Source organism: Mandrillus leucophaeus, unplaced genomic scaffold (assembly GCF_000951045.1).
Source record: "Mandrillus leucophaeus isolate KB7577 unplaced genomic scaffold, Mleu.le_1.0 Scaffold671, whole genome shotgun sequence".
NCBI classification, from domain to species: domain Eukaryota; kingdom Metazoa; phylum Chordata; class Mammalia; order Primates; family Cercopithecidae; genus Mandrillus; species Mandrillus leucophaeus.
The window spans coordinates 673,133-689,949 of record NW_012107264.1 but is presented as its reverse complement, the minus strand read 5'-3'; the positions used below and the strand labels follow the sequence as shown (position 1 = coordinate 689,949).

The 16,817-nt window shown below is 38.3% G+C and overlaps 1 protein-coding gene across 1 annotated transcript in view; it reads left to right on the top strand.

Moving 5' to 3' along the window:
- The window catches only part of SAMSN1 (SAM domain, SH3 domain and nuclear localization signals 1), a 157,597-nt gene extending 148,456 nt beyond the window's left edge, over positions 1-9,141 (top strand). Inside the window, exon 16 of the mRNA XM_012001961.1 lies at positions 8,263-9,141. Within this exon, the coding sequence (XP_011857351.1) occupies positions 8,263-8,465 (203 nt within the window). The 3' untranslated portion in view covers positions 8,466-9,141. The remainder of the gene's footprint in view (positions 1-8,262) is intronic.
- The last annotated feature ends 7,676 nt before the right edge of the window (positions 9,142-16,817 follow it).

The following is a 16,817-nucleotide window of genomic DNA, read 5'->3' as shown; positions in this document are numbered from 1 at the left end:
GCATATGTGCCAGATTTTCTTTATCCAGTCTGTCATTGATGGGCATTTGGGTTGATACCAAATATTTGCTATTGTGAACAGTGCTGCAATAAACATACGTGTGCATGTGTCTTTATAGTAGAACGATTTATAATCCTTTGGGTATATATCCAGTAATGGGATTGCTGGGTCAAATGGTATTTCTGGTGCTAGATCCCTGAGGAATTGCCACACTATCTTCCACAATGGTTGAAGTAATTTATACTCCCACTAAGAGTGTAAAAGCATTCCTATTTCTCCACATCCTCTCCAGCATTTGTTGTTTCCTGACTTTTTAATGATCACCATTCTAACGGGTGTGAGATGGTATCTAGGTCACTGTTTGGAGGGAAGTAAAGATGCTTCTCCAACAAGCTGATACAAGGGCTGGCATGTGGTGTTAGCACTGATCACAGGATTACCTCTGGAGGAGGATAACTACCCCTGGGGTTCTGCAGTCCCAGCAAGACCAGCATAGATATTTGGAACTTGCTCCTGTGTTGCATTAGAACTGAGAGGAATTAGGTCATTGGTTCCCTCAACTGGGAATCTAGATAAGGTTATAAGGAGAAGAAAAACTGGGGTGAGATGCAGTTCTTGAAGGGACAAGAGAGCAGGATCTGTTTACTTTGTGCATATTTGGGTTTTTCTATTTGTCATCTGAATTTAAAAATGTTTCATTTACTTTGGGAGTAAATATTCCCAAATAAAAAAGAGAACAGAGAATGTGTGGTGTGTGTGTGTGTGTGTGTGTGTGTGTGTGTGCGCGTGTTGTTCCATAAACACAATCTTCAAGGCCCCTTTGTCTTACTCTGAAGTGCCTCTTTAGAATAATAAGATGGTTTACTGTTGTTTATAGTAAACATCTTTTCTTTATTCTGCACTTGTTCCTCATTTTCCACATTTAGAAGCACTTCGATGTGTCTTAAAATTGTGTCTATGAGAATGTGTACTATTGTCCTTGGGGAAAATGGGTGATGGAAATACCTTGTTTGCTCTAGATTACAGGGATAATTAAATTTAAAATTGAAAAAAAAATGTAACAGAATAAGCAAACTTTACAGAATCTATATACAATGCATTTGAGGTACCTGCAAGCTCTGGTTGCAGTGCCAAATGAGGAGGAAGGGGAAAGGATGGGTTGTGTGCCAGAACTTTGATACCAGCTGTGGTCACAGCAGCCCCTCATTGCTCAAGCATCCCCAGTTGTGCCTTCCTGCCTGCCTGCCTGCCTGCCCAAATCGATGCAGGGCAAATGGCGGGCCGCAGCCAGGAGCCTGGAACACGAGCTGTCAGCAGGGGAGATTTGTAGTTATGCCAAGCAGCAGTCCAGCAGTTGGCCTAACAGTATGCCAGCATAGCCTGGTGCCCTAGCCCCTGACATGTGTACCTGGAGTTTCCAACCCACTTGCCATATGATTTGCATCTAGATTCAAGAAATATACAGCTTTGAAGAAAAGCTATGCTACCTGTCCACAGAGAGTAGAGAAAGCATGCAGGCATTTTACTTGTATCTATTTAATATCTACAGTCATAGTTGTTCGCCCTCATGCAATTTAATTTCTTCAGATTTCTTTTTAATTTTACCTCTAAACTTTCATTTATGATGGATGCCGTATTCTACATCACACAAAAAAACTATAAAATAAAGCCTAAGGATTCTCACTTTTCTATCAGAAAATTTCCAATGAAAAGTGTTCACAGATTTTTCACTTTAGTCACATAAGTACCTCTCTAATGCCTGTATGTATAGAGCACTCCTATACCTGTGTTTATATTGCATTGTGATTGTATACTACACATAGCATTGTAATGATTACCCTGGCCAAACAAGACCGAATCTTCTATTACCATGTGCTTTCCCCAAGCCCCTAGTCCTGTGATTTGCATTAGTGGATGGTTAACAAATGCACGTAAAATGGGTAAATGATGAATGAGGAGGTCAAAAGATCCCCAAATAGTTAAGTCAGTCTTCTATTATTATAAAGATAAAGTTGCCTGCAATCCCACCTCACACATACAGGTATTTGTAATAAGCAGATCGGTATTCGGGTATGTTGTCAAGATTTAGTTTATGAATATGCTAACCATGCATGTGTGCATGCGTGTGTGCAAGAGTGTAAATAAGTGCATTTTTGGAAGGTAATAACGTAAAACACAATCAAAGTTTAAAATATGCACACTTTCGTATCCAGAAATTCCAGTTCTAAGTATTTGTTCTACTAAAGTCAAGATACAAACGCATAAAAATACTAGCTAAAAATCTAGTAGTTTTGGGTAAAAACTAAAAACAATAGGGACTTCCATCAATAATTAACCTGTTAAATAAATTAAGATATACCCAAACAATAAAGTAGTTTTGAAGGTGTTATGTTAGGAAAATGATACAGCATGCTGTTTACTGATACTAAAGTTTTTCAAAAACATGTTAAATGTGAAAGCAAATTGTAGACCAAAAATATGCAGAGTAATCCTATTTTTGTCAAAAGTAATAATTTTAGACATAATGAAATTAGATTAGTTTTTTACCATATCTATATGGGGAAGGCAAAATTTTATCTCTACCCTCTTAGACTTTTTACAACAGCTGAAAATTAAATTGACATAAGACAGACCAACAGGAGAAAAATCACACAAATTTATTTAACACAAATTTCATGTGGCAAGGGAGCTGTCATAGGAAATGAAGACCCAAAGATGCAGTTAGAGTTGAACACTTGTATACTGAAGTAGAAAAAGAGTAACAAGTTGTGAAAATGTGACAAGTCACAGAAGCTTGAAATAGGCTAGCTAATTGGGTGGAGTGGTAGAAAGATAAGGGCTTGTCTAACATTGCTTGTTTGTACAGATTTCCCTCTGCCTCAACTTCCTGTCCCCGAGGATAGGAATGATACTTTCCTTCTGGTAGCGGGAAAGTGGCTTTCACATGGAAATGTCATCTGCCTTTAAGTAGCAGAAGGAAAGTCAGACTGGGCATGGTGGCTCACGCCTGTAATCCCAGAACTCTGGGAGGCTGAGGCAGGAGGATTGCTTGAGCCCAAGAGTTCAAGACCAGTCTGGGCAACCTAGCCAGACCCTATTTCTCTCTCTCTTAAAAATAAAAAAAAAAGAGGAAAGTCAGAGTGATACTCTTGCACCTGCTCTCTTCAAGTGTCTTCAACTCAAAATAGTCAATATGCCAGAGCAGCGTATTTTGGGGTAATATGTTCTTAACTCCTTCATCAAGTAAATGGGTTTAATTAACCTGTAAGAAATATGAACTTGACTTTCCAAGGCCCCTAATTAAATAATGTGTGACAGTTTTAAATGTTATTTGGTCATTACCAAAATAGTCAGTACAATATGACAACTTTAACTGAGGAGGATAAATATTTCCTGGGGCCAAAGCCCTCCGTAGGGTGTGTGGTTGGGGAGAGGAGCAGTCTAAAGAGATTGCCCAAGTAGGTGCTGAGTTACGGTGATCTTGAGTGAGTATGCCTCTGCCCCTGCTGAAGTACCTAGCACAGTGGAAGTGGAGATTGCCCTGGCTGAGAGCGAAAAGATCTATTTCCAGGTACACATCTCGTTAGAAGCTAGGCTCCAAAAGGAGATAGGCAAGAGCAGGGGAAGTCATTTCAACTCCATATCCTCTCATGGCCTCAGGGGAACAGAAGCAACGGATTATTTTCCTATGAATGGAATCCTATTTTTCATTTGTTGTTGTGTTTCCAAAAAGTGGGTTAGCATTCAAGTGAAATGAATACCAGATAGTCACTGTTATTAGGAGAATTAAAGTGTTCAGGTAACTTAATGTGCTTTAGATGAAATAAAAAATAGCTGAGAGACATGCCATGTTGTCCACTAAATTTTCCTCCATGGATAATGCTGCCTCTGGACAAATAAATATAGCCATAGTTACCTGAACAGTAGCTGGGTTTTCATTTGAGTGACTCCAGTGAGGTTAAAACATGAGGTTGAGGTTTTCAATCATCCTGAGATGTGTGTCCCTGGGATTTCCCTCTTTGGAGATGGCCCCAGGAAAGAGAAAAACAGGAGGATGACTGATGGAGCTTAGAGGTATTCTCATTTGAATTTTAACAAAATTCCTGTTTTGCTCTTCTTTAGTTCTAATTTTCTTTAATTCATCTAAATATCATTGTGTTTATTAAAAAATTATTTATTGAGAAATTCCTTTAGCCAGGAATTTTCCTATGCCCTCAAGGTGGCATAATTTTATAGTACTTGGCTCAAAGAAAGAGAGGCTTCAGAACTAAGGCAAGCAAAATGGTAAAGACAAAGTCTGGATGATTTGGGCAAAGAAATCTGGGAGTCAAGCAAAATTTAGTTTTCATAAAAGTTGAATCTTTAACTTTTTAATATGTAAAGGTGGGGCAGATTTCTCTTCTTAGAATTTTTTCCCAGAATAAGGATCCAGTTTTATTTCCTTAAAACTATCTTCACTTTTAGTATAATTGAGATTGCCTTTTTAAGTTAATTAAATGTCACAACTCCAATATAATTATTTTGCGAATAATTATATTAGCTGTCTTCTGTTTTCATCACCAGGCCACGCTTTTTTTTTTCAACATTGACACCTATCTTAAAATGTTTTTTCATGGGCTTTATACAATTCTATAACAATTTTGGTAGGAAATAAATTATTTTAATATGCAAATTAGCTCTCCATGATAAAATATTTCCTAAATAATGTTTTAATATTATCATTTTATTTTTATTACATACAGTAGAGAATTATACAGCTTTCTGGAGTTCCTATTATGCCTGCTGTCAACTGGCAGCAATAAGAAAGACCCTTTTTCAAATTATTTAATAATGCTTCAGTGTATTCTAATTTAGATATGTTTGGCCTTTAAGATATTTACAAACCATTTGGGGGCTTTATTGAAAAATTATACCATTTTAATTCTTTCATTAAAAAGCAATGTGGATGACCTTAGAAATAGAGAGGAAATTAACAAATTTGAACACTTTCGTTTGTAAATTGTATGCATATGTGTATGTTTTTATATAATTTTAATAATAGAATACATGAATTATGTATACTTTTTTAAACCTGGCGTATTATCCGAAACGGTTTAGTATAAAAAGATGCACTGAAACATCTTATGGGAAGTCCGTAATTTCGTAGGCAAACCTGTTTCTTATTCCAATGTGTTACTTGCCTGGTTAGCCCAGATGATTGAACCATGGGACAAAACTGATGAAGGTTATGGTTTCAATTTCTGGGTAGACCAGTTAGCTTTACTCTGTTTCATGGCCACATGAAGGGACTAAATGACTTAGAAAGAAAATGTGGATGCATTAGTATGAGCTCATCTCCTCTGCAGGAAAAACACACCCATAGCACAAGACCTAGGTTTGCGCCAATCTCTGTCATTAGTGTCAGAATGAAAAGAAACAAGAAGAGGAAAATCTCGATCCTCCAAATACAAAAGTGAATGCAATATAGCTTTCATCTCCGTAATATAACATAATGACCTGCCTTTTTATAGTTACAGTTGAGGGGTTCTAGCTGATCACCTGCCTGAAATTATTGCAAGCCTGGTGGGAAGCATCTGAGGAGGCACAGTCATGTTTTCATTTCACTAGGAAATCATTTAGCAAATTACTGCTGTTCTGTAAATTACTGTGCTGCATAACTTTCATACTGAGAAACTATTTTCTTTTTCCATAAAAATTGCAGATGAAAGGTTTCTACAATAAATGACCTGTGTTTAAAACAAAATCATTCCTAGAATTTAGAGAATGTGATATAGCATTTCTCGTGTGGAAATAAAAACAAATACATTCTTATTACTAATATTACACAATGACATATTCTCTGGTAAAGACAGTTTTTAATTTATTTACTTTGTTCCCCATTGAGGTGAATGCACAGAGGCTTCTGGGGGTGAAATAGCAAGCTAAATACTTTTTTTTTTTTAAAAAAAAGGAGAAGGACTAATTTTGGAAATTATAGTTCTTAAAGACTCTGTTTCGTATCCTGAAGAGAGTCCCACAATTGGTAATCAGCCTAAATAGAACAGAGTATTGGGAACAAACAGTTTTTATTATGCCAAGTCTTGTTTAGGATATCAATGTGAAGGGAAGTAGATCAGTTCTTTTAATTTTGCATTGAGGTAATATAGGCCCAAACATAATCTGGGGAAATGTGGCCTTATCCCCACAATCATTATGACTAAGAGGTTCACACTCCAAATAGGATGATCACTGCTGATGTGGCAGAATGCATACAAAACGACTCATTCCTCTGGCCTTTTCTAGAAACACTTGGATAATGGAACACAGAGCTGGCTCATTTCATTTCGGTGGCAATAAGATAGAAAAGCAGAGGCAGGATAGAAAGCAATTCTTCAGAGAATGAGGTCCCACTTTAGTGCTGCCTTTTCATAAAAAAAGGGCTTAGAAAGAAGAATGAATGACTGATACTCAGAAAGACTAGTGAATCATAAGTAAACCCTCCCAAACTTAGACATTGTTATGAATAATGAACACAAAATGCTTCCATGGTAGCTAAAATTTAAAAATAACAATCACGATAGGTGCATATTAAAATTGTCATCTTATACCTAGAACTAGTTATAATATCATTAGACAAATACCTGATATTTGAATCTATAGTTAAATGAAGTTGAAGGGCAAAAGATTCAGAAGAATGGCATGAATATGATTTCACTGTTGCAAATACAAGCCCTAAGGAAAAGGTTAAAAGAACTTTTATGACTCATTCTGAAGATGAGTAGACTAAGAAGCAATTTTTATGATTTTCTTCCAGCCTTTCTCAACTAGTCTTCTTCTTCGAAACTACAGAACTTAGAACATATTTTAACTAATACTTTTCAATTTCTCCCATGGATGGTGCATAACTAGTACCATTCTATAAATATTAAAGAGAGGTTAATTCATTAATACAAGAGTAACTTACAGCACAATTCTCATTTGTAATGGAAGTTGATGGCAATCGGACACACAGTGGATCACAAACTAATGTTAGCAAAACATATGGAAACTAGAAAATGCATTTTAAAGCAAAGTATATACATATATATATAAAATACATAAGATAAAGAGTAGATTTCCTAGATATAAATTAATTAGCATTATAATAGCCTATTGAAGAAAATTGTACATTTTCCTTCTTTGAAGGATTTCGAGGTTTGGATTTACTTTATTCTCACTGGAATGGGATGAAGTGCAAAGCCTCTGTAGGCAGAGTTCTTTTCCCAACCTTAAATGTGTGTTTGGCTCTTTCAACAAGGAACTATTCAAATACCTACTGTGGTGAAGCCCCAATGTTATAAGGGGAAAGAGGAAGATACGGTACTGCAGTTAAGAGGCAGTACCTGAGACCTATTTCTTCTCTGAGGAGCTCAGCTTCACATGGACAGAGAGAAAGCTGACACTAAAGGAATCGAGAAGAGTAACATTTGAACCTCAGCTGCTTAGGGGTTCTTCCAAAATATATTTTGTTATATCCTTAATATTCATCTTTTTCTAAAAGATAATGCCTGTTGAATATAGAACACTGCTTTAAGAATGCAGAATTATCAATCTGAAAATAAATGATTATTATTCAGGACTACAGACAAAGATACGGAAGACTAAATATTCATAAGGTAGATTCAGTGGAAATTTTGGTGTTTTACTTTCTAAAAGCAACCTGGTTTCTTATATCTATTTTGTGATACATGCAAACATAGGAAAACCCTGGATATTTAAAGTTTTATTAGTTAACTTCCAAATAATTGAAGTCCTACTGTACATTCTTACTCATAGTGATAATGTATTAATTAACATGAATCTAAAATTCTTCACAAAGATCACTATTGACTTGGATTGTGCATTTAAACTATAAGTGCCTTTTTGTAATGATACTTTAAGGAGTATTTGGACAAGGCATCAGTCATACTGTGGATACAATCTGCTTTCTCTGGCAGCTTATTATTAATGTAAAATGAGAGTCCATATTGATCTTTGCTTATGCAGGAAATGCACACGAATTCCATGAAACTGCAAGTGAAGAGTGAGGGGCAAATTTTGGCTTCTAATAAAACAGTAGCTTGAATATTTGAGTACAAATCTCTCTTTTGAAATAAACGAAGATATCTTTTACTTGCAGAACTTTCCATTGTAATGAAGTCATGGCTAAAACAGTAAAAATAGGATAATACTTGAAAGTGAATGAGTACATGAATAAGATTTTGTGTTGCTTTACCTAACTCCTGCCCTCTTTTCCATTTACAGTTATTCAAGAGCAAGAAAATGAACCTGTGCCCCTATCCTTGAGCTCAGACATCTCCTTAAATAAGTCACAGTTAGATGACTGCCCAAGGGACTCTGGTTGTTATATCTCATCAGGAAATTCAGATAATGGCAAAGAGGATCTGGAGTCTGAAAATTTGTCTGACATGGTACGTAAGATTACTCTCACAGAGCCAAGTGACTGAACACACACTCTCAACTATATATCTACAGATGCATTCCGTTTTAACTCTTCTTGAGCTAAAACATCAAATAGGAGAGGAAGATAAATATTTGTAAATAAAACCTAGGATTTAAATGTTTTAATCTGAGTAATTGTACATAAAATTTTGTATCACTAACATTCCAAATTATTGTCAATAAAATACATATTTATTATTTTAAATGCTATGTGTTAATATTTCACTTGCCTGTATTAGAAAGGCATAATGTAAGACTTTGGTACGTGTGACATATGCTTCATTTGACTTTCTTTTACAAGTACAATATCTGCAAAAAACAAAGTAACCTTTTTTCCTACCTGCCAGTTTTGAATTTGTATATGTTATTGAACAAATAGTAATAGAGGATTCACTGTTGAAACAAGTTGTCCAAGCAATGCCATATTCATTTTTACACTTATTGGGAAAGTGTGAGTTAATATCAGACACATTTTATCCTGATCCACAGTGGAGTTTCAGTAATTATATTTTGTTGACTTCATTTTGTTTTCTAGTATAAAAGTATAGATAATGTGTTGTCACTTCTGATCTAGTGAAACCAATTGTAATAATTGTACAGATGTTTTGTCTTTAAGTGTAAATATTTTAAAATTTGACATAACCTAATGTTAATAATAAAAAGAACTATTTGCATATTGCATTTTCCAGAGTAGTGTTACTTGGAGGTTTTAATATTGGACTTTAGAGAAAATATCTCCTCCCAGATACCCCTTACTTTTTGTAATATAAGTGCATCCCATAGCAATAATCTCAACCTCCTCAACTTCATCTGTCCCCTGAACCCCAGTGATGTTTATCTGACTCACTTGATACCCCCAGGAAACTTCAATTCCGCATAACCAAACCATCGATTTTCTCTACAAATTTGTTTCTGCTTTTTTATTGCCAACTCCTCTTCACTGCTACTAACACCCAGCCAGTCATCAAAGCAGAAAATCATTTCTTGCTTCATCTCACATATGTCCTCCTCATACAAATTCAATAAGTAATCAAGCCCTATGGATCCTACCTCTAAAAATGCTTTCATATTCATGGCGTTCTATCCATTTCCACGGTGGTTGTCTTGCTTTGGATCCTCATGATCTCATGCACGGAATATGGCAGTAACTTTCCAACTGACCCCCTACCTTCTCATCCATCCTCCACACAGCCTCCGGATAAATCTTTCTAACCCATGAATCAAATCAGGTACTCTTCTGCTTGAAAGTTTTGGATGGCTTTTCATTGTCTTTAGTATAATATCCAAATTTTCTTCCAGGCTGCATAAGGTATTCCCCAATTGCTTTGTACCTACAGTATGAATTGTAACTACCCCCTCACCACCACTACCACACACACACACCTCTCAATCTACACTCCAGTCATAACAATCGACTTGCAATTTTCTTCCCTTTGTGACTTTTCATATTTATTTGCCTGGAGTGTCTCCTGCTATTTTCCACATTAGGAAGTCTCCCTCTTTTCTCCATCCTGAAGGTCACTTACTCTGTGAAGCCTTCCACGATTCCCTTTGGTGCCCTGTTCTTTGTGTTTCCATTCCACTTGTCAATTGTGGGTCATAGCACTTGTCATATTATGCTTTATATATTTGTATGACAATTGCCCTTCCGTAAGACTGTGACCTCCTTGTGACAGAGATTATTTTGCTTAGCCTTTTTAATCACCGGTGCCTAACATAATACCTGGCACACAGTGGGCACTGAGGAAATATTTGCTAGAAGGCATTGAATATGATGATTATTCCCATAGAACAGATTCCATCTTCCTATTTAAATTGATCCATTCAAACTTTAGGTAAGTACCTTCCAATGTGACCTATTTTTTTTTTTAACAAATAAAACATAATACCTTAGGAAAAAACAGGAAACACACAGTGTTATTTCAAATGCTGGAGGATATTACACTGTTAATGTCTGGCATATTTTCCCAGACTCCTGAGATTTAACTGCCTGTGCAGTGCCCAGGTGAGGCTAATGCGCCTATCTGCCTCTATTCTTCCCGCTTCACAGCATGAAATGGGGTTTCAGTTTCAGTTTTCTGAGGTGCTGCCTCCGTTCTGACCCCACTCTTGCTATGGCTACCACTCCAAATCGATTATTCTGGGCGTCTTTAAACACAGAAGTCACTAACCATGATTTTAAAACTTTAATCAACCTGCTGCCTCAGGGAGATCAAGACAGGATAGCTTCTTCATGGAGATGCCAGGAAACTGTAAGTTGGGGAGCAACTAACAAACTACTTGACTTTAAAACGGTGGCAATCGCCCATGACGCATACTCAGCCACGACTTCAATCACTTAAAAATGAAGGTCTGGTATCCAGTCAAGGATGTAGGGAAATGCTTTTGAGAGGAAGTGCTGCAGAGGCCTTGAGGAGATTGAAGCAGAGGAAGAGAGATTGGATTCCTTAAAAGAGGAGACACCATGAGGCTCAGGTGGTCAGGAGGAAGGCCTCATCACCGAGTTCTGCACTGAAAAGGACACAAGAATGGCAGACGTATACTCCACATTAAGGGAGCGCTGCTGTCCTCACCTTACCCACAGCTCCTTACAATCCCCTGCAGCTCTAGCCTCAGCTCCCTCAACATGGGGGAGTGAACATCAACAGAAGGAAGACAGGTTTTCTCTCTCATGCAAAGCTGAACAAAGAGGAGCGGAAAGATAAGAAACAGCTCACCCAAGTTTGGGAGGTAGTGGAGGAACTTGGACCTTCTGCTGCATTTGGCTGAGTGAGAGACATGAGCCCAAGCCTTTTAAGATGGCTAAAGGATTAACATTATAATAATTACAGGATCATGACACTGGCTTTGTGTTTCTAGGTTGAACCCTGACGGCATTCCCAGTCTCATTTGTTTATTTATTCACTCAGTAATATTTAAACTTGGAACGTGTATGCTCTCCAAGAAGATGCCAACAAAGGTCTTTTTAACGATACAACTGGGTGAAAATCATACCATAGCTTCTCTCATTGGAACCCACTGAGTCTTTCACGTATACACAGATCAGAATATACTGTTACTCTGATCCCAGAGATTCCGTATCTTTGCAAATTCAAGTATGTTGTGACAATATGCATGGTTAGAGGAATTTTATTCCAGATAAATAAATAAAATCCTCGTAATAATTTTTTGATGAATACAAAAATTAGATCATTTAAATTCTGAGTTCTCCTTGTTGTAATGTAAACATGAATATATCTACACTCTGAAGTATTTTATTATAATCTTTTCTCTTTTAATCAATTAAATTGCCAAGCAAGTTAGTTCAGAAATAGAATAACTTTTAAAATTTCAAAATGATAGGCAGCTAAAGATTATCAGGATTTCAGAAAACGTACAATTTACTGAGGTTACAGTCAAGTGCCTTGCAACTTCCTGAGTGAGGCTAAATTGATGACATTTCATGTTGAGAAACTTCCGTTACAAGCAGAAGTTCTGAGAAAAATAATATGAAGAAATTTTAGATACTCCATCACCTCACACACGCACGCACTTCCATCCTCCCCACAACCATCAAAGAAACTTGAATAACTAATTTGCATACAGACTTCAAGTACTCTTTCATAAAGTGGGAAGTCACGCTACAATCATGTAAAGGTTGAGAGCAAAATGAAAGGGACTAAATGTAGGTAAAAGAACAGCAGCTTCTAAACTTGACCAGGTTTCTTGGCTATGGAAATGAGATAAAAGCAACACTCCTTTTACGTGGCCTCCTACTTAACTGCCGAATTCCTCTGATCACACCCAATGTTCACCTAAACATAGAGACTGGAGGAGATCATGGAGTTGAAGCATCTGGTTTGAAAATTGTGTGACTCTGGGCGGGTCATTTATCCTCTAAGCTTAGTCCTTTTTTCTTAAATCTACAAAATGTTGTCAATTAAATGAGATAATGTGTGTAAAGCACACAGCACAATGCATGTAGTATGTGCATAAAAACAGCTACTGCTATTATTTCCACAACGTCATTTTTATTCATTGATGTCTGGACATTCAGTGGAAGCAGTGCACAGGCTGCCACGATGTAGGCATGGACTTGCAGGCATTTGAAGTTCTTAAGACACAAATTGTCTCAGAGCTATGACCACTGTGTTTGTCAGAAGCAATGAGAGACAGTCAGCTGGCTTAAGAGAACTTCTCAGATGAATGACCATTTCTTCATGAAAGAATATTTCTTTGTTTACTCCTAACCAGCTTAGGAAGAGGCTGCGCTATATTTAGCTTTCATTCCTCACATCTAGCATGTGATAGGAGTACTCATCTGTTTTTTTGTTTGTTTGTTTTTGTTTTTGTTTTTGAGATGGAGTCTCACTCTGTCACCCAGGCTGGAGTGCAGCAGCAGGATCTTGGCTCACTGCAACCTCCACCTCCTGGGCTCAAGCGATTCTCCCACCTCAGCCTCCCAAGTAGCTGGATTACGGGTGTGCACCACGGTGCCTGGCTAACTTTTCTGTATTTTAGTAGAGACCGAGTTTCACCATGTTGCCCAGGGTGGTTTTGAACTCCTGAGTTCATGGAATCCACCTGCCTGGGCCTCCCAAAGTGCTGGGATCACAGGCGTGAGCCACTGTGCCCCGCTGGAGTACTCATTTGTGAAGAATGAAGGATTTATAAATAAATGCCTAATGAATAAGTGAAAAAATAAAAGTTTTGGGGTTATTACTGCTATTAGTGCACCTTGGACCCTGGTCTCCGACACATTATGGAGTCATAACTCATTGTGCTATAGGCAGCAGAGAAGCCCTTAGGAAGGCAGCTTCAATGTAGATATTTACCTATTTATAAAGCTTAAGAGCATTTAGTCAAATAATCTGCCATGGGAAATCGAAGGGCAGAAAGAGGCTGAGAGGCTTCCAGGAACATATATGGCCTTTGAACAACTCTCCCTTCCCTATCTTCATCATGCAAACCTCTCACATTTGAATTACCAACAGTTAGAGTATCAGAAGGTCTGTGTGACGTCCATTATAAGTTAAGAAACCATGCGGGAAGAATGTAAAAAAATGACATTAGTATATTCCGTGGTTTCTTTTGACCTTCTGGGGTCCCTGATGGGCCTGAGTGCAAAGCAGCATTTCAGAACTTCTCAGATGAATGACCATTTCTTCATGAAAGAATATTTCTTTGTTTACTCCTAACCAGCTTAGGAAGAGGCTGCGCTATATTTAGCTTTCATTCCTCACATCTAGCATGTGATAGGAGTACTCATCTGTTTTTTTGTTTGTTTGTTTTTGTTTTTGTTTTTGAGATGGAGTCTCACTCTGTCACCCAGGCTGGAGTGCAGCAGCAGGATCTTGGCTCACTGCAACCTCCACCTCCTGGGCTCAAGCGATTCTCCCACCTCAGCCTCCCAAGTAGCTGGATTACGGGTGTGCACCACGGTGCCTGGCTAACTTTTCTGTATTTTAGTAGAGACCGGGTTTCACCATGTTGCCCAGGGTGGTTTTGAACTCCTGAGTTCATGGAATCCACCTGCCTGGGCCTCCCAAAGTGCTGGGATCACAGGCGTGAGCCACTGTGCCCCGCTGGAGTACTCATTTGTGAAGAATGAAGGATTTATAAATAAATGCCTAATGAATAAGTGAAAAAATAAAAGTTTTGGGGTTATTACTGCTATTAGTGCACCTTGGACCCTGGTCTCCGACACATTATGGAGTCATAACTCATTGTGCTATAGGCAGCAGAGAAGCCCTTAGGAAGGCAGCTTCAATGTAGATATTTACCTATTTATAAAGCTTAAGAGCATTTAGTCAAATAATCTGCCATGGGAAATCGAAGGGCAGAAAGAGGCTGAGAGGCTTCCAGGAACATATATGGCCTTTGAACAACTCTCCCTTCCCTATCTTCATCATGCAAACCTCTCACATTTGAATTACCAACAGTTAGAGTATCAGAAGGTCTGTGTGACGTCCATTATAAGTTAAGAAACCATGCGGGAAGAATGTAAAAAAATGACATTAGTATATTCCGTGGTTTCTTTTGACCTTCTGGGGTCCCTGATGGGCCTGAGTGCAAAGCAGCATTTCCTCACAGGGCAGGAGTAGAATCCTGATGTGTAAGGCTAACGGGATCATTTCCTTTCTGAGTTCTTGGGCACTAGGCCAAGAGAATGGGCAGGAATCATTCCAGTTGCCGAGTAAAATGGGGTGAAAAGCACTTCTGGCACACTGTGTCCATATAAATTATACTTGTTTGCAATTCATCAACTCCTTCTCTCCTTTATATCCATATGTAATGTAAATGATCATCTTTCTCTGAAGCTCCATAATGATGCAAAGCTCAAAAATGTGATAGAATCAGCTAAAAGAGAGCAGATGGAAGTTTATCCCCCAATATGCATATTCATAAAAAAATAGAGAACTCAACAAAAGGAGATACATAAGTACTTTTACCCGGGGGCTGCACGGACTTCTGTATGACAGTAAGTTGGTTTTCTGCAACTGTTAATTCCGGAAACCTTTACTCATTCGTTTCTGCAGCAGTCATTGAAAATGCTCTGGGAAAAAAAAATCTGTCTCTGTAGGAAACAAATACATTTCCCTTTGGATTTTTATCGCACCTTAGAATCCATGATTCAGGAAGTAATGGTTAAATATTTTACTAGAAAAAATATAATTAGACGGCAAGCAATGTAAAAAAGTGAAATCTTAAGTGCTCCTTTAGCAATACAAACTACAGGCATTTGAAAGCACACTGTTACACTGAAACAGTGACATAGGGAGAATAACGAACTGTCTGGATCACATTTGTGTATCTAAAAAAAATACCTGATTACTCAGAGGCTAAGGTGGTTCATACCAGTATACTGAAGATACAGCAATGCTGCTAGAAATTTTGTTTAGACAAAGAAAAGAAAAGATAGGAAATGGTTTAAAAAAAAAAAAAAAACAATGCTGCTAGAAATTTTGTTTAGACAAAGAAAAGAAAAGATAGGAAATGGTTTAAAAAAAAAAAAAAAAGAACTATACGGCCAGGCATGGTGGCTCATTCCTGTAATCCCAGCACTTCGGGAGGCCAAGGCCTCAGATCACCTGAGCTCAAGAGTTCGAGACCAGCCTGGCCAACATGGTGAAACCCCGTCTCTACTAAAAATACAAAAATTAGCCGGGTGTGGTGGCAAGCACCTGTATTCCCAACTACTTGGGAGGCTGAGGCAGGAGAATTGTTTGAACCTGGGAAGAGGAGGCTGCAGTGAGCCGAGATTGTGCCACTGCACTCTAGCCTAGGTGACACAGCGAGACTCTGTCTCAAAACACACACACACACACACACACACACAAAACTATATAAAATCATTGGGAGGGTGGTTGTGAGTTTTGGTAGCACACAATGAAAGAAGCAGCATTCAGACCAAAATGAGATGTTTCTGACTCTCCTCTCCAATGTACTCTCTACTTGTGAAGCCTAGATATTCACTCAGAGATATTCATCTGTATAACGTGAATATCTTCCAGTTCTGTGCCCTCAGGTTCCTGTTGGGCTCAGTGAGCAGAAAGTCCCCTCATTCCCTGAGGAGTGAGGTCAGGGTATTTGTTCTCCCTATGAGGTCACCTTGTGCTGGTGCTTCCCTTAATCAAAGGTCTTTAGTCCTTTCAAGGTGACCTTTTACAGGATTCTCCCTCCTTGAGATTCTAGTAATTGCTCTTCCTCCTCATGTCTTAGGGTCTAGATTGAGTAACAGCTCTGTAGTTCTTAGCTCCCACTCCCAGCGTAGCCCTTATTGGTTCCCCTGCCTTCTACTCTGCCCACACCTTTGTAGTTAGTTCCTTTTTAAATAAGTCTTCCTGGTATTTCCTAATTTGATTGTGTTTCCTGCTGGTAGCTGGACTAGTACAGTGATCCACCATCCCTCATGACCTCATGACTTCTTTATTTTTTTGAGACAGAGTCTCGCTCTTTTGCCCAGCCTCCCGGGTTCAAGAGATTCTCCTGTCTCAGACTCCTGAGTAACTGGGATTACAGGTGTGCAACACCACGCCTGGCCAACTTTTATATATATATATATATTTTAAGTAGAGACAGGGTTTCACCATGTTAGTCAGGCTGGTCTTGAACTCCTGACCTCGTGATCCACCTGCCTTGGCCTCCCAAAGTGCTGGGATTACAGGCATGAGGCACCACACCCAGCCATGACTTCTAATTACTTAGGCCATGTTCTTGAATGCAGTGAGCTCTGTGACTCTAGTATAACTACACATACATGGTCTCAGGTCATTTTTTTCTATTTCACTACCTGCCACCAGCCTTGCTGGCAATCAAGTTGCTTCAGGAGAAGAAAGAAAAAAAGAAAAGAAAAAAAGAAAAGAAAAGAAAAGAAA